General features: G+C 44.1%; 2 protein-coding genes across 6 annotated transcripts in view; both read right to left on the bottom strand.

The window, feature by feature from the left end:
• On the bottom strand, window positions 1-9,428 carry LOC113946929 (regucalcin-like). Its single transcript, XM_027642996.1, has 7 exons — window positions 9,293-9,428; window positions 5,886-6,054; window positions 5,224-5,406; window positions 3,392-3,607; window positions 1,816-1,947; window positions 1,007-1,161; window positions 1-450 (listed from the first exon to the last, which is right to left on the bottom strand). The coding sequence occupies exons 2-7, from the start codon at window positions 6,049-6,051 to the stop codon at window positions 400-402; spliced, it is 903 nt and encodes a 300-aa protein (XP_027498797.1). The 5' UTR covers window positions 6,052-6,054; window positions 9,293-9,428; the 3' UTR covers window positions 1-399.
• A 3,641-nt stretch (window positions 9,429-13,069) lies between these two features.
• Window positions 13,070-27,526, bottom strand: part of LOC113946906 (regucalcin) — an 84,823-nt gene continuing 70,366 nt past the window's right edge. For 2 of the 5 annotated variants that reach the window (XM_027642946.1, XM_027642938.1), the window contains exons 12-17: window positions 24,234-24,398; window positions 21,174-21,356; window positions 19,671-19,886; window positions 18,058-18,189; window positions 14,141-14,295; window positions 13,070-13,414 (exon numbers count right to left, since the gene is read on the bottom strand). In XM_027642946.1, coding sequence (XP_027498747.1) covers window positions 13,364-13,414; window positions 14,141-14,295; window positions 18,058-18,189; window positions 19,671-19,886; window positions 21,174-21,356; window positions 24,234-24,398 — 902 coding nt within the window. In that variant the 3' untranslated portion in view covers window positions 13,070-13,363. Of the gene's footprint in view, window positions 13,415-14,140; window positions 14,296-18,057; window positions 18,190-19,670; window positions 19,887-21,173; window positions 21,357-24,233; window positions 24,460-24,821; window positions 26,786-27,526 lie in introns of those variants that run through there. The other 3 variants (XM_027642985.1, XM_027642976.1, XM_027642954.1) reach the window with 3 other exon arrangements.

The raw sequence follows: 27,526 nt of genomic DNA, 5'->3' as shown, positions 1-27,526 counted from the left end.
TTCAAGTCACCACTCTTAAAATGTTTATTAAAATCTGCCATATCATTGCTGGTACATCACTGTAACATGAGGAGTCAGATTCTGCTTCCGAACTGCATAGACTTGAAAATCCAGAGCTAGTCGTCAGAAAGTTCAACAAAACTGCGCTTCTGCATTAAGAGGTTCATGGTAAGTCACAAAAGCTATCAAGCTGTAACACAGATTAACTTTACCTCTCTAACCTATTGCATCAAGCCATGGGCCCACAGAAGAAGAAATATCTTCAATTCCAAACAAGCACACTCCCAAATGTGGGCTTACAAATCCTCACACAGATAAATTCTGTAGTTCATTTGACTTCTCCTGGTCAGAGTTACTACAAGATGCAAGCATTTCGTCTTTGCTATTTAGTGTCAATGGTCAAGCAGCATAGAAATTTTGTGGGATCCCTTTCACACCCAGGCCTGTTATCTGTTAAAAAAAAATAAATATATAAGAAAGAAAGAACGAAAGAAAAAGAAAGAAAGAAAAAGAAAAAAGAAAGAGAAAGAAAGAAAGAAAGAAAGAAAGAAAGAAAGAAAGAAGGAAAGAAAGAGAGAAAGAGAGAAAGAAAGAGAGAAAGAAAGAAAGAAAAAAAAGAAAGAAAGAAAGAAAGGAAACAGATAAATCTCCAACTGTGTATGATGAAAACATTCAAATGTTGTAGAACAAATATTATAGCAACCAACTCCTACGTGTAGGGTCCCCTGCTTCAAGAGGAGCCCAAAAAGAGAAATTGCATGGAGTTTTTTCAAATTCCTTAAAGTTAAAATCACTAAGATTATCAAGCACCACTCAATAATTTTGCTAATTTAAATGTTATCTGCGGCCCTTATATGTGGTCCTTATTTCCAAAACAAGTCATAGTAATTTTTAATATGCTTTGCCCATTCAAGACAAATGTGAGCTTGGTGAACAGCGATACACTCTTAGAATATGAGGTTTGGCAGGTCTGATGTATAGAAAGAAAGAAATAAAATCTACTCACCTTGAAAATCTCTCCTGCATGAGGTTCCTTAGCTAAGGTGGCCTCGTCCAGTCCATCATATGCAGAAGTCACATACATTTCTGAGTAGTCTTTTCCACCAAAGCAGCAAGAGGTGATCCTTGGAGTAGGCAGCCTCACAGTTTGAATTCTTTTTCCTGGGAAAAACATACAATTGTTTTCTAATGTCCATTTTCTAGGAAGCATGTAATTATGAATGTACTATGAATGTAATTATGAATGTACTGTGCATGGCACAGATGTGGGACTTACCCAGAAGGCATCTCCCCTTCAGACAGAAACCATATTCTAAAGGATAGTTTGTGGGATATCAAATTCATTCATCTGCCTCATCTCTAACTAAATTTCAGGCTCTCCACCATATCTGTGAGGTTTCACTTCCATTTCTTAAAATGCAGCAGTACAGTATGTGAGGCCTTGAAGGGCAGGAACACATGATCTAGGATGGCCATCATTCATTCCTTAACAGCATTTCCTAGTTAAACATTCAGTTAAACAACATTAAGATTTTTTTTTAATTGCAGTAGATATGCAGTACATTTTTTTTTAGCGATATTATTAAGAACAGTGTGTGCTGCATCAGCAAACCATGGGAGCAGGGGTACCTGGCACTGGGAGGCAGCACAGGGAGCTGCAGTGTTTACATGATCAGGGACTGAACCAGGAATGTTCTTGGCAACCCATGGGGCAGAAATGGGTAATAAATTACACCTTCTTATCTCGCCTCCAAACCATTCTTCCTGGCTACCATTCCTCTCATGTCCATATGCACATGCTGGTGGAAGTCTTACCGGTCTCTGGGTCTATACGAATGACTCTGCCACCATCAATACAGGCCACCCAGAGCTTCCCTTCTGCATCTATGCACATCCCATCAGGCATTTGCTCCTCCTTTTCTAGATGGTACAAAAGTTTGGGGCAGGCTGTGGGAAGAGATACAAAGCTGGTGTTATATGGGCTGCTACTGATTCTGTATCAGATTCCAGTCTAACATCTTCCATGCTCTTGCAAACAGCTAAGTTCATTTTCCATGAGAAAGACATTCTGCAAACTGTACATCACATTTGCATTTTGCAGACTGTTAGAAGCCAGACTTAGCCTTTCTTAGGCAGAAACAAGCCCCCAGCAAAGCCATTGCAGTTTGAGATTGTACTGAATTAGGGCTCCTATTATTTTACCAAGAGAAGAACAAAATGCCCTCATCTCCCTTGTTAACCCACTTGCTACCTGCCACAACACGAGTGCTGCCAGTGCAATAATTTTTCCTGGACTTCCATTGGTCATGGCAGCCTGGATATGTCACATGAATAATGACGTGTGATAAGCCATTGGTCCCAGCTAAAGATCAAGAACTTCACTTTTTAGTGGCCAACCAAGCAACCAGTTTTGATTAAGACTGGATGCCAACTGCTAGTGGTTTAGGATGCAGTGCAGATGGATTGGAGGGCACGTGCATGGTCCATGGAGCAGGGCCATGGGCAGTGGACCACCTGCACTGACCCAGCACCTTCTGGCTATCACCACCCAAAAAGAGACAGTCGCAAGCCTAGCTAAGGCTAGGAAGCTCAAGCACATTACATTTTTGTATTTTTAGCAGGGAAAGTTGCATAAAATCTTCTTTAAAAATCTTATATCTTAAAAATCTGTAGGAACAGATGTTCTCAGCAAAGTGAAATCTGAGTGAATGTAGTTATTTTGTGTAATTTTCAGCAGTGATTACACAAAGTCCACACTCATTAGAGTACAAAGGTGATTCAGCCTTTTAAATTCATATGGAGTATATCAGGCTGATACTGCACAGAAATATGTCACAGGGTTTTGAAATGATGTTATATCCATTATTCTTGCACCTAAATTTTCCTTTTTGCGGATATAATAAAAAATGTTTAACCAGAAAGTGAATTTAAGTGAAATTTGCCAACATCTGAAGGCAATTTTAATTGGGAAATCTCAGTCACAATGATAATTTGATCCTCCAAATACCTTTCTGTGATATGTATGCATGCACATTCCCCATCTATATTTATGGAGCTAGTACAACCAAAGTGTTCCAGTAGATGGCACTCAAGAGTAAATAGCATCCTGCAAACCCTCTCATTCCGGAGTATAAATGGCTTGCTCCCTAGAACTCCTTGAATGGGTCTAAATATGAGCCATCTCTCCAGATGAAAGTAAGCTGAAGGACTGTCAAACGTTTGTTAACCAAATACACCTGATAAGTAGCTAAATTTGAGAAATACCACAGTCAGCCTACTGACAAGTTGTAAGCAGAAGATATGAGATCTGTCAAATAAATAACCACATCTCACAGGCCCAGGTCTTGCTGCAGAAAGAGCAATAGAGCAATAGAGTAAAAAGCATGTGTACCAATCTTTCCAGTGTGCACATCATAGCTGAAGGCATGGACAGCGTATGTCAGGCTGTCAATGTGAAAGAAGGTCCTGTGGTCCAGGGACCAATCCAGACCATTGGAGATGTCCACCTGGTCTAACTGTTTTATTACGGAATGGTCAGGGAAAAGGGTATAGAGAGCCCCCTGCCGCCTCGCTCGGACTCCTGGTGCTGTCTCTTCAGCCATCGTACCTGAAATGGAAATGGGAGCACAGTTAGAAGAAAGCAGAAGCTTGTTCATCGTGTTTAATCAAAACACTCCTCTGACTGTTACCAAGAGGTCCTAGGGAGAATCCTAAATATTTTCAGGAAGAAATTTTTTGCTGTGAGGGTGGTGAGACACTGGAAGAGGTTGACCAGAGAAGGTGTGGATTCCCCATGCCTGGCAGTGTTCAAGGTCAGGTTAGATGGGGCTTTGAGCAGTCTGGTCTAGTAGAAGGTGTCCCTGCCCATGGCAGGGAGGTTGGAACTAGGTGGTCTTTATGGAACAAAATGGTCTTTAAGATCCCGTTTAACCCAAACCATTACGTGATTCTACAATTTTACAGTTCTATGATGAAGGGTCTAACCAGGCCCTGAGAGATTGATGAGAAGGAGGAAAAGGAACGCATCAGAAGCAGATGCCTCCCACAGAGCTGATCCTGGCCAGTGAAAGGATGAGTTTCTGTGCTGCCATGAGGTTTAAGTCACAGACACCAAAGACCCAAAGGAGCACCATGACACACCAGGGGTTCAGGTTCTGCTCACAGTACAATCTAAGATGCAGACAAGCATCTTGTGCTCTTTTTGTTGTTGTTTTTTGTAAGCCACTTTCATCATTTAAATGGTCTGTGATCATAAAATACACCTGTACACCATGTGCCTGAAAGTGATGTCCAAGCACTCCTTGAACTCTGGCAGGCTTGGGACCATGACCACTGGGGAGCCTGTTCCAGTGCTTGACCATCCTCTGGGTTAAAGATGCTTTTTGATATACCCAATCCTTCAGGAAGCTGAGGATCTCTCCCCACATCCCTGTTTCCCACAGGCAAACTGGGAGAGGCTGAATGTGAAGGATGCAAGCTGCAGCTCATGCTCTGTTCTAGAATCACAGAATATGCTGAGTTGGAAGGGACCCACAAGGATCATCGAGTCCAACTCCTGGTCCTGCACAGGAATCACACCATGTGCCTGAGAGTATCATTCAAATGCTTCTTGAACTCTGTCAGGCTTGGTGCTGTGACCACTTCCCTGGGGAGCCTGTTCCAGTGCCCAACCACCCTCTGGGTGAAGAACCCTTTTCTAATATTCAACCTAAACCTCCTCTGACACAACTTCAGGCCACTCCCTTGTGTTCTGTCACTGGTCACAGCAGAGAAGAGATCAGTGCCTACCCCTCCTCTTCCTCTCACAAGGAAGTTGTAGACTGCAGTGAGGTCTCCCCTCAGCCTCCACTTCTCCAGGCTGAAGTTCCATCCCTCTCTATACCACCAGAAAACTTCCCGCCTACATGAGCCTTTCACTGGCTTTTCACCTTCCACGTAGGCAGGTGTTTGACAAACATCATCCACCAAGTAGCAGAGCCTTCCTGTTGGATGGCTCTTGCCAACAGCCTCTCTCCTCATTTAGGTCAGAGAATGCTGGGTTCCTTGTCCTCCTTCATTGGGCAGTAACTGAGCAGAGTGTTCGCAAAATGGTTCATACTTGTGACAGTGGGTTTTTTAGGGAACTCAACTGAGGAATCAATAACAAAGAATAAAATACATTATATAAAATACGCTGTAATAAGTTTCCCTTTGCTCTGGGGGAAATTTCTGCCAGGAACTTACCAGCAAAAAACCTCCCCTTTGGATCCACTTTCCCATCATTGAACCTGTTGTTAGGTTTATCCTGCTCGAGTTCAAGGATGGTGGTGACTGCCTGGGTGTCCCAGTCCAGAAAGGCAAACCTGGTTCCCAGGGCAATAACGTAGCCCCCACACTGCCTCAGTGCCACCGAGCCAACACGGGCATCTGCGGATGAGAGGGAGCAGAAGATGACAGGTAGCTCTGAGGCCATCAGTCAGTACTCACCGAGGGTATCTGGGCTTCACTGGGACATCCTTGACCTGGGAAAGGCTGAGCTGATGCTAAGATCCTTCTCTCCTGGGATCATTAGCACATCTCACTAGCTCTATGTTCCAAAGATTTTCCCACTTTCTGGGTAGACACAGTCATTAGGACTGTATGTCTGGCTCTGCAGGTCCCAAATGAAACACGCATTCCCATTTAGGCTTATCAAGGGCAACATGCACATGGTCTTCCACACATGAGCACACTCCCCTCTGCTCAGCTGGCTTGGGCCACACCATGCTCAGCAACACGCTGTGGGAGGACAGGGTATGTGGCCCCATGGAAAGTAAGATACACCACCGTGCTGCAGGACTCCTACCAGGAGGGATGGATGGGGCAGACAGAGTGACTCCCAGAATGAAGTGAGTACAGACTCTTACCCACAGACACGCTCTGCACCTCATTGGTGATTGGGCTCCAGCGGCAAACTTTCTGTGAGTTTATGTCTACATAGACAAGTGCGTTCTCCCTTTCTTCCCAGACCGGGCACTCTCCCATCCGGTTCTTCTCCTTCACGACAGATTCGATTTTGATGGAGGAGGACATGGTCTGATGGGAAGAGAGATAATAATGGATTTAATGAAAAGCTGTCATGTCTATGCCTGTGATGCTTAAAAGTAGAGTTTGTAAATGGCAAAGCACTCCAAATCCCACATGACAGGGTAATTTAGGAGGTTCCTATGGCATTTCCATGGCCTCATGGCTGGAAATGAGCTCAAGACACCAAAGCTCCTCCTTAGCAAAACTTTCCTAAACCACAGCTGCTGATGAGGCACCTGCCTCCAGGCAAGGGAGTGCTGGGCTATGGCCCTGAGCTGGCACCCAGCTGTTGTCTGGGCATCAGTGATCCCAAGGGTCCCCCAGACCATGGGGAGCAGCACAAATGAGTCGGAAGTCTTTTTGTGAGAAAACAAGGCTCTGCCTTACCAACACAGATGCACTGGCTTTCTCTACAGGAAGACATATATGTACCCATAATACCGACTGCTGTCTGCCACCAAGGCCAGACCAGGTGCCTGTTCCCACCCCAAGTCAGTATGAATATGCAAACACTGAGGAAGGCTCCTGCCTTTGAAATCCTACTGTTTTGCTTTCCTTCTAAGCATTTCATCATCATCAGTCCCCTCACCACCCCCGCTTCATCTCCAACCCCTGCCACAGACTCTGAATTTCGCCCCATGCCAGGCTGCGGGGTGTAATTACCCCAGTTGCTGCTTTGGGGGCAAAGACACCAGTGATCCTCCCATTCCATGTATCTGCTTCTGCCAGGAGTTGTTCATGCCCTAACTACCCCATCCCCCTGTCCCCGCTGCAGCAGGGTACCCACAGGGACACCACTCAATCAGCCACAGCCCTGGCATGGGGTGCAAAATCCATCAGGTTTGTGTCCAGAGCCCACTGATGCCCTCCAAAATAGGGATCCTGGGCTTGCCCTGCCCTTGCTGTGGAGTGGGATGTGAGCAATAACCTCCACCATTCAGCTGTTACAAAAGAAAGAGGCCCACTCGCTGCCTCAGTCACCGCTAATGCTAATGGAGCCACATCCCACCAGCACCCACCAGCCTCAGCACATTTTTTCCAGAGATTGGGGAGATATTTCTTGGGAGGCAGCCAATCCCTGACATAACATTAGTCCTAGGGATTACTGTATTCAAGTAGGCATTGTTTCCTAGTAGGTGAGCTGGTGATAAGGTTTACAGATAATTAATTAGCACTAATGCACTTCAAAATACGTGGGAAGAGCCAGTCAATCACTGTGAGTGGAAATGCCAGGGCTGGGGCACAGGATCTTTCCTGAAATGAGTCACACCACCAAGGTAAGGTTCAAATGAGCCACCTATCAACTATATCCCCCTCTCTTCCGAAAAAACTGGCCACAAGAGTCTGGGCAGCAAGCTACTCCACACAGGCAAACAGCATCAGTCTAAAGTGTAGATGAGGATACATAATAAGATGCCAGGTTTTAACCTCCTTAAACCTGCTAAACCATCCTCAAGCTGGTGGAGTGAGTTTCTCTTCAGTTAAAGCTTTGTGTCATGTGGCTGCCATATGTGGGACCCGAGGCTTGGAGACACAATGCTGACTTTATTATATCATGACCTGGAAAACCAGAGTTGCTCTCACCCCGTGGGAAAATGGCATTCAGCAGCAGCCTGGCAGCAGTGCAGTTCCTGCAGAGGCAGAAAGCCTCCAGATTGCAGCAGCCAGTGTGTATTTGTCTTGGCCATTGTTTCATTGACCCAACCAAGCCTTATTAAAGCTTTCTTTTCTCACCAGCTCCTGTTTCATTTACATCCTTCTTCTCCAACTTCCGTAACACCAAAATAGGGGCCTGGCAGATAAGCTGTGGTGAAATACTGATTCACAGCCCGTCCCACATGCCACATGAGGAGTACGCAATCACACTATTGCCAACTGTTTCACAAGGCACAGTCAGGGGAGAAACCAACCTACCTGCACCAGCTGCCCACTCACCCCTCTCATGTCCCCCCAGCAGTGTTTTGGAGACCTGCCCTATCCCACAGAGCCTCAATGTGTGTCCTCCTTCCCCATCTGCACATCCAGCCTCAGCATCTATCCCCTTTGCCAAAGAAATAGCTCCTGCATGTTACTTCAGCTGTGGAGTTTTTCATACTGCTGAATATTTTGGTTCAAATCATCATCAGCCCTCCCCTTTTTTAAGAAGAGGGCAATTGGAAGGGAAGACTTGTGCTTTGCTGGCTGAGGTTTCACTAGTTTTTACAAGCAGATGAAAATGGAGGTTTTTAACAGGAAGGGTTGTCATACCGTAAGAGGCAGCACTGCCCTCCAGAAGAGTCCCCACAAACTGGCAGCCCTGGTCTCATCCTATCTGTGTCCCCCTTCCACCCAGTGGTACACCTCCTGTGGAACCCTCCCTGTCAGCACCCTATGGAACTTTGCAGCAGAAGCAGCAGCATTTCACCAAATACTTCATCTCAGAGGGAAAAATGAGGTAATGACCCCAAACCCCCTGGTTCAAAACATCCCAGTGTAATCACTCCCCAGGCATCCTGCCACCTGGCACCTTCTTCTGTGGCACCTCACACCCTGTTTGGCACAACATTAACCCATCAGAGATGAGCATGCAAGGAAAGACAAGAGAAATTCCAATCAAAAAGGATCAAATCCCACCATATTCTCCAGAAACAAAATCCCTGCAGAAAAACATGTCACATTCACCCTGCCTATATCCTCTCTCCAATATTTTGTTGGCTTTCCAGCCTCCTGGACTCATGCCTAAACCCCTTATGGAGACTAAGGGGCTGATGGGTGTCACTGAAACATTTTCCAAGTTAAACTGTTTAAAGTTACCAGAATTTGGAGACCACAAGAAAAATTTCCTGTTAGAAATGAAAAACTAATGTAAAAACATCCTGTCTGCTCTACAAACTAAATCCTCTCTCTGGTAGCTATTTGAAAATAGCCTTTCTAACCTCAGTCCACATCTCTTTTCAAATGATCTGGACAAAAATTGGTCATTTCAGTACCCCAAAAAAGATATAGGTAAAGTACAAATTAATGACTGGCCTTAAAACATTTCTGTTTCCCTCCCGCTCTTCCCCCCGTGCAAACACACATTTCATTTTTCATGTCAAGCTGAAGTTTGAACAAGCAGGCAGACAGCTAAAACTTTTAATATACAAACAATTATCTGCATAAAACAAAGAATTTTAAGAACCCTTTTCCCCTCAGTCAAACAGATGAATATTTTTACCAAGCTGGAGGACACCTATGCGAAACTCTGCAGTTCATCACATCAACGCACCTGCTGAGGACAATATTGCAAGACCTGAGTTGGTGACTCTTTTCCAGCACTGGTCCAATGAAACTGGCTGCTGTTTTCAGCGACGGTTAAAAATGTGCAACAGTTGATGTTATCTGCATGGAGCAGGTAACCTTTTACATTTTGTATTCAGTCAGCAGTCACATGAATGATGAGGCAGGGACCAAAGCCCTTCTGAATGGTCTGGTTTGCAGTGCCAGCAGCAGGACATGTGATAGGAAAAAATCCTTGCTCAGTATTTTTCTCATGTTAGGAGAGCAAGAGAGGAAAACTGAGGCATTGCACCATTCAGTTGCCCCAAGGGCTAGCCCAGTCTTCCCAAATTTAGGGTGATAAAATGGAAGGTTAACGAAAGATGCAGGGGAGGGTTTTGTAGTACTCTGAGCAATAAAGAAAAAAATATTCTTGTGATTAGGGCTTATTAGCATCATTAAGACTTGGCTCCTACTCCCATCTGTGCCACAATCTTGTATGTGAAGTCACCTGCTCTCCTTGCAGGGCTCCTCACCTTGAACATGCAAAGGCTGATCTCACAACAGCAAAGAGCTTCAAACTGCTGCCTGTAGCACACACATGGAAGGACTTTTACCAGAGAGCCTCAGCAAATGCCATGGATGCTGCAGAATGGCAATGTCTTGTTTGCCTTTCCAGAAGTTGGTCACTTTAGGAGGAGACACATCTCAAAGACTTTGTGGATGTTGTTGATAAGTGGTGCAACCCTGTAGTAACAGGTGCATATATTTGCTAGGCAGCCAGCTATTCTATTAATTGTTTCCACAACATAAAGAGCCTGGTCCTGCCATGCACTTTGCTTCTAGAGTTGCTGGTTTACAAAGCAGAAATTTCTAGTGAAGTTGGCCAAGGGCAGACGCGCATCCCTGTACCACTGGCTGACACCCCACTGCATTGTCTCCTTCTGGGGTAGCTTCCTCTTTCCCACTCCTCTGATCTCCTCTGATGCAACTCTTACAGCTTCTTTTTATAGTCCCTAGTTTTTATCAACATAGAGTAGTTGGGAGAGCACATCAGGACATTAGCACAACACATAATGTGGTATTTAAGTAACTGTATTTGTCTTCTGTTACCCACAGGCATGTGCTCAGATAATAGCTCAGAATTTGTTCCTGTGGCTTTGCAAATATTTAGTAAATCCATTGCTCCCCCTTTTTCCCCCACAGCGCCCCAAAATATACTTGTGCTGCTTATTCCCCTTGAGGGTCCATCCCATCTTTCAGTAGTCTAGAAACTTGACTTTGCCTGTTATTCGACTGTCCCGATCTCTTACAGTTTTTATGTACCTAGACAGTCATCCTCCCTCTTGGAGATGACAACAGGCATGGTTAGAGTTAATGAAGACACAGCTATTAAAAACCCCAGGCAGATACAGGTATAGCTACTCACCCCAGCGATACCCCACTCGACAGTGTTGTTCAAAAGTGAAGCCAAGGCTTATCTTTTCGTGGCTTCACCCTTTTGTAGGAAGGGTCTGGTCCCTCCCCTGTGCTCAAGATGGGAAGAACTGGAGCTCCCCAGGCAGTCAGTGCCGCCTGCTTTTATTTCAGCAGAGCTATTTTGCCAGCAAAGGATTACATGAGCTTTCTCCAGCTTGGTTGGGAATAACTACGCTTCACCTATGACTATAGATTTTGGTCATGAGGGTGAAAAAATCCTTCAGGGCACAGCAGCTGCTCCTCCTGATACAGCCTTTCCTGTCACTGGGTTCTTGCTCAACCCTAATTGAAATCAGTGCTGGTCTTTGATCAAAGAGGTGAGCGCCATTAATAAGCAAGGGATTAAACAAAAGTGAGGAAGCCTTCCTAATTGAGGGAACCAGCAACCGCTCAGTTTGCCAGATCCAGTGCTCTGTCATGGGACTCAAAATATGCCAGCAGCACCAGTTCGGGCTCCTTGGGGCTGGGGCGTGGAAAGCAGCTACAGCCTCTGCACTGGAGGCTGCGTTGAGACGCGCTCCCAGGGCATTTCGGCAACATTAAAAATACAACTCTCCTGGTAGAGTTGGCTCTTCCTGCTCATGTGAAGCATAGGAAACCAGCATAGCAAAGCCCAGCAGGTGATTTTGCAGAAGGAGGAGGTGGCATTCATTTGTAAAGTGTCTGCAGCAGCTTATTTTATCTGCCTCTGCTCCCATGCACAGAGAAATGTTATTCAGATGTTTGCCCAGTGCCACCCACTCACACACGGCATGGAGGATGAGGGATTCCAGCAGCCACATCCTCCCTGTGTCTCATGGGTGCCTCTTGGCCAGCTGTGATAAACTAATCTTTGACCAAATCTTTCATGCCTGTACAAGCTATTGCTTTTACCTTTCTAGTGCATCAACAGCAACAGAAAAAAAGACTAGCATTTTTTTTGTGTTGTGCTGGCAATCACCCTACTGCCACTGTGATGGTGTGAGGGTGAGCACAGGTACAAAACCTCAACAGTGATGGCAGAGGGAGCTTATCTGTGTTTATGCCCACTTATTTTCTGCTGCATCTCCAGATCTCCGTTAGCCATCAACCACAGCAGCCCTTCAGCACGGTGCCTGAGCTGCAGTTATCTCAGGGTTCATCACTTCAGTGAGATCAGAGCCCTAAAATTGCCACATTCATAATCACCCTCAACTCAAACTTTCTCAATAACATGCTTTGAGATTGCCTTGTAGTGCAAAGTAAATGAAGGATAGTGGACACTCCAAAGAACAAGCCCCCGCTTCCTGCACTGTCTCACACTTATCTGCCCTGAAGTGGGGCTGCTTAAATCTCTTTTTTTCCCAGCTGCTGAGACATTCCCCTGCAGTGTTTCAAGATGGGAAACAGTGATGTGCACAAAGTCACCTTTGAACACCAAGGCCTCAGTGTGACCCAGGGGCCAGGCAGTTGAGTCACCCACTGCACACTCGAGGGCACAGCAGGCAAGCCCATCCATCAGAAGCTAACTCAAACTCCAAGGCCTGCAGAGATGCACTGGCAAACCATGGTGTGCTGATTCTTGGAGCTACTGGGAGAGAAAACACACAGCCACTGGCCCTCTTGGCAGTCAGTTGCTGGGTTACTCTCTCACAGATGGATGGGCACAGAGCAAAAATCCAGTTTAATTTCTAACTGAGATACATCACAGTTGTTACAGCACACATAGGCCTGAAGTTACTGGCAAAAAAGCAATCCAGTAAATAAACCTTTCATTTACAACAGGTGCTGTGAATAATTTGTAATAAAACTTCCTTTTCCTCCACATTTGAAACAGTGGCCATTTGGGCATACGGGCCCACCTTGCTTCTCTGGGTGCTCTGGGGGAGTTTGGTTCAGGAGGAGGTGTATATATATGCAGTTATGCACAAATGATCATGAATGCTTAACATTTTCCTGTCATCATGGATCTCCCCAGAATAGGCTGAGACCTACAAAGGATGGACAAAGATATGGTTCTTCACCCCAAGCCTGGGTTTATATTTAACAAAATGAGCAACATAGTGACATGCACTGGGAAGAGATGGTGATCAGTTCCAGTTTGAGTTAATTTAAGCACAGCCACAGCTGAGGGCTCTAAGAAGAAAGCTGCAGATGCACAGTGATAGGTATTAATGTTTCAGTTGTTAAGAATATCATGGGACAAATGAAGTTACCTTTAAAGCAGTGCTAAGACCACCAAAGGGTATTCTATAAGCAACTTCAAAAATATGTAAAAGAGACAGTACAAGTAGTTTAATCAAGAAATCAGTATAGCATAAGTTGCAAATGAGATGGAAGAATAAACAACTAAACGATATTAAAATATTTTTAATCATAAAATAGAATTACAATAGAAGCTTATTAGGATCAGAATCTTTTTAGCACAACAGGAAAAAGTACCATCACATATTTAAAGTAAATTTAAAGGGAGAGAAAAGATCAGTTTTAAAATATTCCATGTATTTCAGTAGTTTTTCATGCTTTCTTGATGAACTATTATAATGGTGTTATGGTTTCAAAGCAAAAGATGCTGAACACCAGAATAAGACCTTCAGACTTGTCCTGTGTACATCAGTCTTCTCTAATACATTCTGAAGAGTATTTAACCTGCAAATGGATATGGTGGGACTCCTTTCACCCCCAGTCCTGTTATCTATTAAAACAGAGAGAAAAAAATATTAGAGTAATAATCCACCATTATCAGACACTTGCTTTCCTTGCACAACTGGACATGCTTTAATTTGAAAAGGACTGTGTACTCTAATTTGCCCTCCTACTTTATTTTGCACACATCAGCACATCACAGCCAGGAATTTCAACACATGCTCTTTCTCTAAAGCTCAGTAATCTCAGGTCAGAGTCCATCCCCCAAAGGCCTCTTCTCTTAGATACTACTAAGCCTTAATTCTGCAGTTCACAATGTAACCTTCAGCATGCACACACAGAGAAGAGCAGGGCTTTAAAACAAATCCCAAGGTAACAAATTTTTTAAGCGGTAATTTAGTTATAATTAACGAGAAAGTAAATAAAAGTGGACCTGTCATTGATTAAGACACGTGAGTATTTACCCATTCTTTCCACAACAAATAGAAAATGCAAACAGTGTTGGGATAGTGATAAAGAGGTGATGGCATAGAAAATTTACACTATCAGCATTGTTACAAAGTTTAAACCCAAAACTATTTTCAAATCTCTAAATGCATTTAACTTCCTCATACTGCAACAGGAACTAAAAATACAAACAATAGTTTAACACATATGACCAAATATCAAACAACCACCCTTTTCCTGCTTCCTACCATTCCAAGTGGCTTGCTACCTGAAAAATGCAGGAGCAAAAAAATTACAATCTAAAATTACAGAAAAAAGCATCATTCACCTTGAAAATCCCACCAGCCTGTGGTTGCCGTGAAAGCCACTCTTTATCCATCCCATCGCTGGCAGAAGTCACATACATTTCTGAATAATCCTTTCCTCCAAAACAGCAGGAAGTTGTTTTGTCAACTGGAAGTTTCACAGTCTGGAGTCTTTTCCCTGGAGGAAAACATGAATGATGTTTGCTGTTTGTCTACTTATAACAAGAAATTTAAACAAATTATTGTGAATAACCTCTGTGGAGCCAAGTGTTCCTCAGAAGTGGGAACCAGGGCAGGGGGAGGACCCATGCTGACTTTCAGCATACTGACCGAGCACCACAACAAGGAAGAAACCAGACTTCTGTGACAAAGTTGCTGATGATGTATCATTTCACAAATCTCAGTTATCACAAACAAATCCCACCCCAATCTCAGTCTGTCCTCTAGTTAAACACGACCATCCACAGCAGAGATGCGCATCTGAGCTAGTCACCTAGACTGCCCGAGGAGTCAATGGAAATGAGATAAAATTCCTCTCTAAAACAGGTCACATGAATCACACCCTAGACCTGCTGACTTTTCTACTTTTAATTACAAAGGCAGCCTGGAGGGAGTAGACCTCGTGCAGCATTGTGGAGGCGGACCTCCTGCTACACCTCTAGTGCCTGCAGCTAAGGAAGATTAATTCCTAGAACTTTTTCCTGAAATTTCAATAGCCTTTCAAATCAAGCTTGCATAAAATAAGGATCATGGGACATGTCTGAAGTTTAGAAGAAACTAGTGCTACCATAACTAATATTACTCATTTATTACATCAACAAATAGCTACTGTCTTAATTACAGTGGTAGTGAACAGACTGCCTCCAGCCCTAACCAGAAGGCTGTCAAGACACCTTACAGCAGATTTTTCTAAAATTCTTGCTAATCCTGGAGTGCTTATTCCCATCAAATTTAATTTATTTACCTAGCATTGAATTTCTTTTTCTAGAAATACGCTAGAGCACATGAATCTCCTTACAAAACCTGTAATTTCTCTGCTCCCCCAACTGCATATATAAAGAGCTTGGTCCCCTTACAGTAACTAACTTTACTGATGTGTTGAAATAGTAACTTTGATGTTGGGAACCCTAGAAATTGGCTGACCCCAGTTCTGGGAGAAAATGGGTGGGAAGTGCATTCAAAGGGAAAAAGACACAGACTGTGAAAGAAGAGGCATGAGCCCCAGAGACAAGGGGAGAGACCTTGATGTGTCTCAATGGATAACAGCCTGGAAGATATAATTTACAAAGCTCTGAGATGAGCAATGTCTCCCTGGAGATTCAAGAAAATCTGCACCTGGATGCTCTACAGTCTATCTGAAATATTCCTTTGTGCTTAGTATCTACAGAAGAGAGAAACTTAGCAAATCTTTTAGACACTAAAATTCAAAGGATATTAAAAACATTCACTAGAAAGAACTGTAAAATATTTGGTTTAAACTGGATATTAGAAAAAATTTCTTCACTGAAACGGTAGTCAAGCACTGGAACAGGCTGCCCAGGAAAGTGGTGGAATGATCATGGAGTCAGAAGAGTATTCTGAATTGGAAGGAACCCACGAGAACCATCAAGTCCAACTCTTGAGTGAATGGTCTCTATGGGGATCAAACCTGTGACCTTGGCATTATTTAGCAGCATACTCTAACCAACTGAGCTAATCTCATGTTCCCTGAAATGTTCAAAAATGTAGATGTGGTGCTTAGAGACATCATCTAGTGGTGGACTTGGCAGTGCTGAGTTAATGGTTGGACTCAATGATCTTAGAGGTCTTTTCCAACCTTAACGATTCTAGGATTCTAATTAAAAGACATGACTGCATAAGAATAGCAGGTCACCAAAAGGTATGACAAGGCATGTCACATACAAGTTAGACATTCTTTTTGAGCCCTTGGCAAACTTAGTGAGATCAGCCACCACAGTCTTCCCCTGTAGCATATCCTGAATCTAAAGGCAGCAACCACCTATGCTAAAGAAGCCTAGACCTGAAAAGCTGCTTCACCCTGAACCTCAAAACCTTCACTTAGGTGAAGATGCCAAACAAACAAGTTTCCTCACCCCGTCTGTCCAAAAATCCCCCAAGGCTTTAACATCGCTAAAACTTGAAAATCCCTCATGTGTTTTAGATGAGCTCTTTATCATTAGATATATCTGCAACTGGCTGTCAGCCATTCAAGCCACACTTAATAGCTCTTTTGCATTCAAAGACTGACTTTCATGGAATTCTCTTCATACATGTCTTGGGTATCTCCCTAAATAATTACAATTCATTCAGAATTCAGCAAATTGCAGATTTTTAGAAATCACTTTAAAATGACAGCATGAGAGGGCAGGTAAGCATGGGATATCCATGAAGAAGATGGCTCTTTTTGGCATGGACACTGAACTGTGAAACTTTGTACTACTATTCCCTGCAGATGTTATGAGTTTTACATGAGTGAGGGGAGACAGACAGGTTCACAGAAGAGAAATGCACTGGTACTTATCAACACGTCAGTATTTCATCCAGCTGTGAGCATAATTGGAGACTGGGAGCGCACTAGGGGTATGTACTCTGCTGTCAATATTCTTAGTATCCCTATGCATTTGCTTATGGCCACTATTCCCTCTAGCTTTCCCATAAGAAAACATCTCCAAAAGAGAGAAGAAAAACAAGTGAAAAAAGGAAGAAGGTGAAGGCCAGAGAGGAAGAAGACAGAAACAGTGAACCAGAGAGGAAAAATGTAGAGAGTCGACTGCTTCAGGAGGGTACTCAGAGGGCTGGTGGACATCACCAAGGAGTACTCTGCCCAACAAAGGATGTGGGACCAGAAACAAGTCCCAGAGCTGCTGGTATCTCCCAGCTGGAGTTTTGTTTTCCTAGAGCTGGGGTGCAGACTCTGCAGAACAGAAGTCAAGCAGGTTGGCAAGACCTTGGATGGATAGAGATCAAAAGGTGAAGGGGAAACCACAGCCTGAGACTCAAGTAAGAGCTTCTAGTAGAGTCAGAAGTGAGGCTGCAGCCTGACCTGCCTGATGCACATGTGCCAGTGCCTCTGTGCACTGCAGAAGCAGAATGCATCAAGGGACACTGGCATCCCTGAATCTGCAGCCCCACAAAACACTATGCCTTCTACTAGACTCCAGATGCAGCTCAGCACAGTTGCTTCTCTGCTGCATTATGCAAACTTGTGTTTCCTGGGATCTGTCAAAATCACACTCCTATTCTCACCCACTGCCCCCTTGCAGGCAATGGGGTTCAGCTTCCCTTAAGTGCTTTACATGTTTTTTTTACCCATAGTAAATCATCTCTGGCACACCACTAAAGTCCAAATGAGAGCAGGAATGAACAACAGGTTCAGACAATAGGTACACTCAAGATGTTACTATGTGAATGACAAAATGCTGTGGAATTAATGAAATATTTTTAATTATTTTCAACAGTAAAAAAGATATTGTTGGCATCAGTGTCATGTGGAAATTGTATTAAACTCAGTAGGCCATCCAAAATAATATAATATGCTGAAGAAACAAGGCTCAAAAATGGCTTTAGTCATCTTTGATATTTCATGGCTTACTCATTTACATCATTTATCGATGAGGTAAACACTGGTCTAAAGTTTGGAGGATGTAAGAGAATGACAATTCAAACAACTCACAAGTATAATGATTATCTCCTTAGCAACTTTATCTTTTCCAACACAACAGATGCTGGGAACAAAGAAGACTTATTTACAAAGGTAATTTTTGAGAGCAGGGGCATGAAATTGTTTAAAATAATAATAATAAAAAAAGTACTGTTTTTAAAAAGAGCAGATATATCATTTCTGTGAGGGGGGGAACCCCTCTCATTCTTTGCTTTTATTTCTTCTTTTTTCTTTTTTTCTTGAACACAAAGTTCCAGTTCACCTTTTGCAAGGGCTTACCTGTCTCAGGATCAAGACGAATTACTCTCCCACCATTATAACAAGCTACCCAAAGTTTGCCTTCTGTATCAATGCACATCCCATCAGGAATGCTCTCCTCTTTTTCCAGTTTGTATATACTCCTACGGTTGCCTGCAGGGTAGGAAAAACCACACAACTGAGAGAGACAGTTGTTAAAATTTTTATCAGTCACAGCCCAGCAAGTTATTTGTAGTATTATTTTCAAAAGCTGTGCTGAAGCCTTGAGTTTTTTTCTTATAAAGGAAACAGATTGTGTCTGCTGCTCTGTTTGTTTCCTGAGATAGTTGTTTCCCAGCATGAAAGCCTGTGGATCAGTTTCTATCCATTGAAATTATAATCCTTTTTTCTGGCATTATTTTCTAGTGCACCACTCATGTTCCCTACATACAATATCAAATGAATAACTGAATAAATTAATGTTACATATATTAATAAAATTAATTACTTGTTCTAAAAGCAGTTTGGATAATTTGAAGCATGAGTTGCTCCAACTGGAGACTTTTCAAACAGATTGCTGCAACATGCCAATAATCACTATTTCAACACAAAACTGACCTTCAGATCTATAAACTCAGAGTTTTTATATAAACACAAGAGCTAGGCAAAGCATCAATTTCAAAGGCATATTATCAACCTAAAACCAAACAAATCTATCTGAACTTTTATCCATTGTTATTAAAGAAAATGAAACACAAGTTTCCAACATTGTTTATTTTATGCTCTGACAACTTCAATGTTTCTCATATGCAGCAATATTTTTAATGAATTTCCTTTTTGCTCCTGGGGATTGTCAGATTGCCACAGAAAGACAGAGAGTGAAAGAGAGAGAGGAGAAGCACCCTATTTCCTAAAGAAAAATTCAGTTGTAAGCCATAGCACAGAGACACTGGGACAGGATTCTATGCCCAAAATGACTTTAAATTCAGTTTTAAAATTCAACATCAAATTGGCTAGGTTCTTTTAAAGTAAAATACTGCAGTCCATGTACTCAAAAGCAAATTATTAGTCAAAGTCACTGGAATTTTTTCTTTTGCCCAAGCTTGCAGAAGCCCTTAAGGCATTGTTTTGTTTTAAATAAAGGAAGGAAATTTGAGTTACTGCTTTCCCATTGGTGCCCCGTTCTTTCTACAGAATCTTCATTTAAAAGCTTATATTTTAAAAAACAAGACAGTGAACAGTGAAAAAATATTTAGAGAAGCTGGCAGAGGTTTTGTACAAGACTACAAGATGGTCTATGCTTTCAGTAGCAAGAAACACACAGCCACAGAAACCTAGACAAATGAGAAACACTTGGCCGGTTTTACACTGGAAGATCAGATATGCCTTGTGTTTAGTAACAGTAGTACAGATCACTACTAAAACTGCCATGCAATTTAAATACTTTATAGAGCTACCAACAGACCCTGACTGGTTTGAGCCAGGACCTATACAGGTGAAGATAGGCATTAATATGGTTTCTGTTGTTTTGCTCTCAAGAGGTTGCTGAAGAAGCACTCCCAAAGCTCTGATCATCTCTATATAATAACTAGAACAGGAACAAACATCACAACCTTTAGGCACAACCAATTATTTTAGAATACAGTCATTCATACCAATTTTTCCAGTTTGGAGGTCATAATCAAAGGCATCCACTGAATAGGACAAGCTGTCGATGTAAAAGAAGGTTTTGTGATCTAGCGACCAGTCCAGCCCATTGGAAATGTCCACCTGATCAAAGTGCTTCACCACTGAGAGGTCAGAGAAAAGTGTATACAGAGAGCCCTGGTGTCTTTCCAGCACGGCAGGCCGAGTCTCCTCAGCCATTGTACCTGTGCAGAGCCAAAGGGGAGAAAGCAGGTTCAGAGTGAATGGACTCTCCTCCAGGTTTGGTGGCAGCCCCTCGCAATGATGATAATCACAATGTAGAAGGGAGCAGCGCAGGGGGCTTCTGAAATTTGAGGAAGAAACTGGGTTAAAAGCAAAAGAAAGGTAGATTTCTGAAGTGCTTGCTTTCAGCAAAAGATGACAGAACATAGTCTTTGGGGTTTTGTTGAACTGTGGTAGAAAGTGTGCAGCGTGATTCCCGCAAAATGTTTTATTCAGTCATTCATATATTAAGAAAGGTGTGGCCAGCATTTAACTTCCCACAAATCTTAATGTCTTGTAGAGCTGAGAAACTGGAAAAAAATTACCTCCTCCCTCAATGAGTCTTACATTAAAGCCTCTTCAAAAGCAAATCTCATCTTTGCAACTTGAAGTTGGCAGCTGAGACTGGCTCTTGAGAGGCTGGGTAACTGCAAGCTAAGGTAAGCTTGGGGACTGAACTACAGAGCAGATGCATAGAACGATGTTTTAAAAAACAGGAGGACAGGATCACAGACAGCTGAGGTGGGAGGGCACCTCTGGAGATCATCCAGGATCACCTCACCCCCTGCTCAGCGTAGGGTCAGATACCACAGGTTCCTCAGGCCAGTGTTGAGTCTTGAAGATCTCCATGGATCAAGACCCCACAGCCGCCCTGGACTACTTGTTCCGCTCTTTGATCATCCTCAGTAGAAGAGTCTTCTTATGTACATACAGAATTTGCTGATTTGCAGTTTGTGCCCACTCCATCTGGTCCCATGAGTGGCACCACTGAGCAGAGCCTGGCTCCATCTTTTTTTTTACTCCCTCACCACCCCCCCAAATCAGGTACTTATACACAGGTAAGATCCCTCTGAGCCTTCTCCAGTATAAACAGTCACGTAGTTTTTAGAAATACAATCTATAAATTCTGATTTATGAAGAACAAAACGCACAGTATAATAACTTGCTAACTGGAAAAGTACTTTCTATTCTGAGAGTATTCAAAACAAGCAGCCAACAGGGAGAAGGCAAAGCTCTCATCTTAAAACTAGGCAGACTTTGAACAGTGTGTCTCTTTTTATAAAAACAGTCCTGATTAGATGGTGCCCAGGTGATACAAACAGATTTGTAAACGGGATTAAACTCTGAAGACAAAAAAACCCCCCACCATTTAACTATGAAGGAAAACTTGCTGCATCTACAACTGATCACTGCATCTTATCACCAAAACCTAACAAGCGCCGGTGGGAAGGAACCGCCCTGCAGCATACCTGCGAAATACCTCCCTGCAGGATCCACCTTCCCATCATTGAATCGGTTATTCGGTTTGTCCTTGTCCACTTGAGCAATGGTGGTTACCTGCTCCTCTTTCCAATTCAAAGCAGCAAACTTGGTTCCCAGGGTGATGACATAATCTCCAGATTTCCGAAGAGCCACAGAGCTCACAGGAGCATCTAGAAACAGGGTGAAATGGAAAAGAGGGATGTGCTATGGCAAGACATTTCTGCCCACTTTAGACATGCAAACTGAACTCAGTGAAACCACAGACAAGAGAAACAACCTACTTTTCTACCAAACAAATTGAAGTCCAAATATATAGAAACAGATTAAGTCATGCTAAGAGGGCATACTTAATGCATACAGCAAGTTGCTATGAAGGGTATCACCATTTATTAGGACATATAAACTCAGGAAACTTAAGTATTACCACTGCTCCCAGGAGCTATAATCATCACCAGCATCTGGTTCAGCTAGATGCTTAAAAAAAAACCCCAGGCATTAAAGGGGGGACAGGGCTTTTTACAACAGGTTACTGTGTGGGTTCCCCCCAACACAAAGGAAAAATCAATTGCCACAACAGCTCTGGAGCAACTGTGTTTGTTTAGCACCGCCCTATATTGATGGAGGCAAGAGTATCTCTGCACTGGGACAGGCCACACTGGGTAGGAGAGCCACTCCCCTGCACCACACTCTGCTGTGCAGTTCAAATATGCCTCCAGCAGCACCAAAACCACACCAAGGAGTGGCGGAGCTTCCCAAGAGTTAAAGGGAAACAGAAAACTAGTATATATTCCACAGTTAATTTATACTTACTTGAGCTATTATGCATAAAACCTCAATTGCAGGTTATTATAAAGGAATTAGTAAAAAAACCTAGTGAGTGTGAAGATAACATTTCTGTAAAAGCCTACAAGCAGATGTAATATAAGGAATAATAACTTTAGGCAGGGCAATAAAGTCTGGTATAATATTTTATATACATGAGACTAATCACCAACTTAATAATTAAAAAAAATAAAACATTTCTTGTATTTATAGCTTTGCAGGGGTATAACTAGGTAATAATTTCACAAATACTTATAACTACCACCAGCCACCACTGCTGCCAAGAGGAACTGGTCCTTTCTGGCTGTTTGCTCACGGCTCAGGATGTCCCTTCCCTTTGGAGCCCTGGCAGTGGCACCGCTGTGCCAGAAATCTGAATGCTATTTACTGCCAGCACTTGAGATGCCCACCTGACTGCAAGCTCAACTCCAGCAGCTCCATGTCCTAGAGGTGTGTGACCCCACTACAGAGGCTGCTGGTGGTCTGGGCTCATTTACACTGGGTGACTGGGTGCCAATTCTTCTTCTTGTGCCAGTACAGAGGTCAGCAGAGTCCCGTTAGCCGTGTGTGGCACCTGTCACACGTAGTAATTTTGTTGCTCTTTGGATTGCCAGTAACCACACCAATAAAAGTGCTTTTCTGCCTGTACCAGCAGCAGGGCCTCTGCTAGCAGAACATGGGAACACAACTCTCCATTTGCTTTCCCAGGAAAACACCTGAGGCCATGGCTCCCACAAGCCCTTTCACCTGGGCAGCCCCCAGGGCCTTCCTCCTATCCAGGGAGTAGCAGCCCCCAAGCACAGCAGTCCACACACTCTTGACTGGCTGTTCCTGGAGGTGTCAGCTCCCCAGGTGCCCCTACACAAAAACAGTCCCATACCTTCCTGAATAAGCACTGCAGAGGAAAGGGGGGTATCCAGACACAGACACCCTGCTGTTCACTGCACAAATACAGTGCAAGCGAGCATCTTGGCTCTTGCAGCCAGCTCAGTCCACTGTGACACTGCAGGGCTTTGTTATAGCAGCATCTGCAGGAATTGATTTATTTGTAGCACCATTTTATGCCAAAAAGAAAACTGACCATAGGGTCTCCCCTCCAGGCACAGTTATGTGTGTAGCAGTGTTTTCCCTGTGGAGTTAAAAAGGGCATTTGACGTTGTTGCTAAGTATTATGTGGTTGTTTTAATTCTCCGTACATTTTAGTAACAAGTAATTTCTCTCTTAGTTTCCACTTCGGAAACCCACTACTTGAGTATGACATTCTTAGGCTGTCTGGGAGTTTTTCTGTGGCTTTTAGCCATGGTATTCCCAAAGACACAGCTATTAGTTGTAACTATTTTATTACTAAAGAGAGGAAACAATAAAAAAATAAAAAAAGGAGCTACTTCAGCTTCTATCCCTTCCACATCTCCAGGGAGGCCATATGAAAAGACTACACCTTTGAGAGCAGGTCAAGTTGGGGGGAAGGCCCGGAGAAGCACACTGTCTCAGCTAAGCTAAGAGGAAAGAAGTTTGGGAAGCAACATTTCCCAAATTAATATCAGGTCTTCTCTCACCTTAAAACTGCTAACTACAGTAATTTGAAGGGCAGATAAGCCCAGATTAATTTCTTGTGAATAATGACAGCAGCTTATGGGTAGGCAAAATTGATTTTCTCCAAGTGTTACTGAACATGAGAAAAAAATTGTACTGAAACCACTTAAGGAGCTGTCTTCAGACAGACAAATATTTACATTATCACACCAGCAGCAAATCTGCAACTTTTTCTTTATGAGAGTTAGCATATCTCTTCCTTTCTGAAATAAATACTTAAAACTACTGAGACTCTGGCTGGTGATACTGTTACCTTAAAATATATCAACTTCTTAATTCGCTATTGGAAATCTTTTACAATACAAAAAATGTTATGAGCATTGCTCATTCAAACCAGAACAAAACTACCACAGAAACCAACAGTGGAACTTTACCTCTGGGACAATGTGGAACAAAAGAGGACTTTTGTCCAACTTGCTAGTTGTAGATCAAACATAACCCAGTACTACAAAACCATAAAGTCCCCAGGACTAAGTCTGGCCTGTACCTAGTGTCTGTGCAAAGCCCCAGTGTCCTGTAGGCCTAGGAAAGGTCTCCAGAAGATTAGCACCATGCAGCTGCCGAGGGACACGGCGCGGAGTCAGAATACACAACTCCCGCATGCAGCAGAGGGTTTTCCAGCGGCTCCTTACCCACGGAGATGGCCTGAGTTTGCCTGGTGACCGGGCTCCAGTGGCACACCTTCCTACCCGAGATGTCCACGTACAGGAGCACGCCTTCCTTCTCGTCCCACACGGGCGACTCCCCGATCCTGTAGCCCTCGTTGGCAACGCACTCGATCCGGACGGACGACATGCCTGCGAAGGGAATCGTCACCGACCCTCAGTGCGAGTTCCACACCTCCTCCCCCGCACCGGCCTGCTGGGAGGAAAGAAGATGGGGGAAGGGGGGGGAAAAAAAATTATAAAAAAAAAAAAATAAAAGGGGGGGGAGTAATAAAGGGGCGGCAAAAATTAAATCGGGGGTGCAGGAGGGAAAGGCCAAGGCCGCTCCGCCGGCGGGCCCGCCCCCGCACGCCCGGATGCGCGGGCACAGCGCCCGGCGCGGCGGCATCACTGCCGAGGGTGCCGCCGTGCCGTGCAAACACACGCGTGTGTATCTACCTATATACGTCTGCCTGTCGACAGGGGAGAGAAGCGTAACAATAATAATTAACCATAATTAATAACAATAATAAATAATAATAAAACGCGCACCCACACGCACGCCGCCGGCCCTACCTGCTTCCAGCCGCGCGGGAGAGGTCCCGCCGCCGCCGCCGCCGCCGCCGCTCTTATAGCGGGGAGAGCAGAAGGGCGGCGGCCGCGCCTTGGGTACCCTCGTCTGGGCGGGTCCCCCGCCCGGGCCAGGCTGTCCTGCCCGGCGGGGAGGGCGAAGGCCGGGCTATTCGGGAAGCTCGTCTCCATGCCGTAAGGCCAGCGCGGGGAGCCAGGAGCGGCGGTTGCCCGAGGAGCAGCGGCTCGGCTCCCCCGCCTCCAAGAGCTGCAGGGAGGAAAAAGAGGGAGAAGAGATTTCCCATCGCGGTGGAAAAGTTTCTCGGCTCCCCGAGAGGCTGATTCCCAAAAGGCCTGGTTTCTGTCTGCCTTCTTGCTGTGCTTTGGCCTTGGCCCCAACTTCCAGCACCAGGGATCCTTCTCCACAGCTCTTGCAGCATTTCCCTGGTTATCCAGAAATCCAGCGCCTTCCATGTGCCAAGCCCTCTTTTACTCCCTGTGTTGTAAAGCCCTTATGACTTCCAAAGGCGCAAGGCAAACAGCTGGCATCAAAATTTCCAGGTACAGTTCTCTGTTGTGCCTGCTTATCTCTGTGCTATGACCACTCCACCTCCCAAGCCTCAAATCATAAAGGAAAGGGTGCTTTTTAAATCTCAGCTCTCCTCTTCAGCACCCCATGACATATTGCCTTTTGACTTGGATTCGGTTATCCCTGTAGGGATCAGTGATGTCAAGCGACTTCCTCTCACTGCTCCGTGTCCTGTGTGTCTCCTCCTGGCAACTCAGGATTCACCAATCAGGCACAGGCTGGGCTCACCACTGTCCTCACAAACGAGAATTAACTTTGCTGCTCCAAAACTCACTTCTCCCACACCCAGATTCTTGTTTCGAGCTGGCATGTGGAGCAGCCCCATTATTTGAGTGGCACTGAACACAACCATAGTCTTTTAGCAGGTAGCTGCCTGCACAACTCCTGTTACAGATTTTATCTGTTCCTTAACGTACACTCTCCTCTTGGCAATTATCTCCTGTCAAAGATTTTTGCTCAGTTGCCTTTATTCAGGAAGCAGGTGCTCACAGCCCAGGCTGCACTTGGTCACATTTTTCTCTTTTAGTGGTATATTTGAAAAGTTCAGGGCCTACATGACCTTACTAACACATCTTTCATGTAGGCTTCTCTCAATGGACAACTAATGTGATATTTATTAACTTAATTAACTTTATTAACTTTATTAACCTTACCTGAGCAGCTAGGCTTTTATTTCACAGGCTTGCATGGCATTACTTCAGTGCTTAGCATTGAATTTTCTCTTCCTGTCTCTACTGCTGTGTCATACAACTGACAGAAGGATTTCATCTCAAATGGGAGGCAAGCAAATTATCAGCAACTGCCAACGCAGAAAAACATCCAGAAAAAAAAAAGCCACATCTCTCCTTCTTTATACATTTTACAACTAGGAAAGAAGATCCAGAGGTTTAAAAAATGTATGCAAAGAATTCATTACGTACAATGAAGCACAATTATCGATTCTTACAAAGCTTAGCTATGTTTGCTGCTCTCCCATTGTCCTTGCACACTATGAGGCCATTTGGGATACTTGGCCAACTCAATAGCTTACTGAATCTAGTGGCAGCAGGAGATACTCACACCCTCAACCCACCTCACCAGTCTCTCTGCTCCTTGCTGACTTCAGCATTTGCCACCATGGTTTGGAGGCATCAAAACAAGCTGTGTGTTGGCACACACCTTGGGAGAAAATTAACAGCTTCTGCGAGCACCAGGTTACAACACAAACTCTGTGCCACGTATTTTGAGCTTGGATCTCTAGTTACAAAGGACAGTATTCCTGCTTTGTCTTCACTGTAATGGCTAATCTAGGCTTGCTGAAAGGTAGAAGCAGAGAGGAATCCATGGAGCAGGGTGCCTTCACAGATAGCATCAGCTGAGGTCTTCTGCCAGTACAAGTTCACTGTGGGAAAGAAGAGCACAGAAGAGATGGTGCCAAAGGTTGTGCTTCCTTGAGCCTTCCCCACCGGGAACTTCCCACTGTTGCATTGCAGTCACAGTGTCTACTCTGTGGCTTCCAAATCTGACTAACAGGGAGCACACACAGTACCTCTGTGGCTTCCAAAGGAAGTGGCTGGAAGGTCAGCATTTATCCCACATGGATAAATCATATGCTTGCTCCTCCTGCTTTGCAGGGAGGAGGAAGTGGAATTTTAACATCCACAACCATGAAGAACAGAAAGAGTAGATCTGTGATGCAGGAGGCCTTGGTAAGGCAAAGTCACAACCCTCCCCCAGCCTACAGGTTCCCTGAGCCTGCCAGAAGCCATTACCCTTCTTGGCAGTCAGGAAATGCTCAGCAGTTCTGGAGAACAGCCTAGTGGGCCACAGAGCTGGAAAAATCCCCCCACCCTTAAGAACTGTAGGCAAAAAGAGGTGGTGGATTAATTCAGAGCTATAAAGAGACTGGTTTTTGCTTATGCTCATTCCTGAAAAGTCACAGTTGTTCTTCCCTCCTTTTATGAGCTTGATCCTGCTGTTTCTTCATTTTTAGAGTATTCTTTCTTCTGTCACCTTTAGTCTTTTTTTTTTTACTACTGTTAGTCCTCTCCTCCCTGCTGGAAGGTGAGAGGGCTTAGGCCTTATCCATGCCTGGTACGAAGTGCAAATGTCACATATCAGATGTCTGTATCTTAACAGCTGC

The sequence above is a fragment of the Corapipo altera genome, unplaced genomic scaffold, assembly GCF_003945725.1.
Source record: "Corapipo altera isolate COAL_440 unplaced genomic scaffold, ASM394572v1 0, whole genome shotgun sequence".
Taxonomy (NCBI): domain Eukaryota; kingdom Metazoa; phylum Chordata; class Aves; order Passeriformes; family Pipridae; genus Corapipo; species Corapipo altera.
This window is presented reverse-complemented; position numbering and strand designations above follow the sequence as displayed.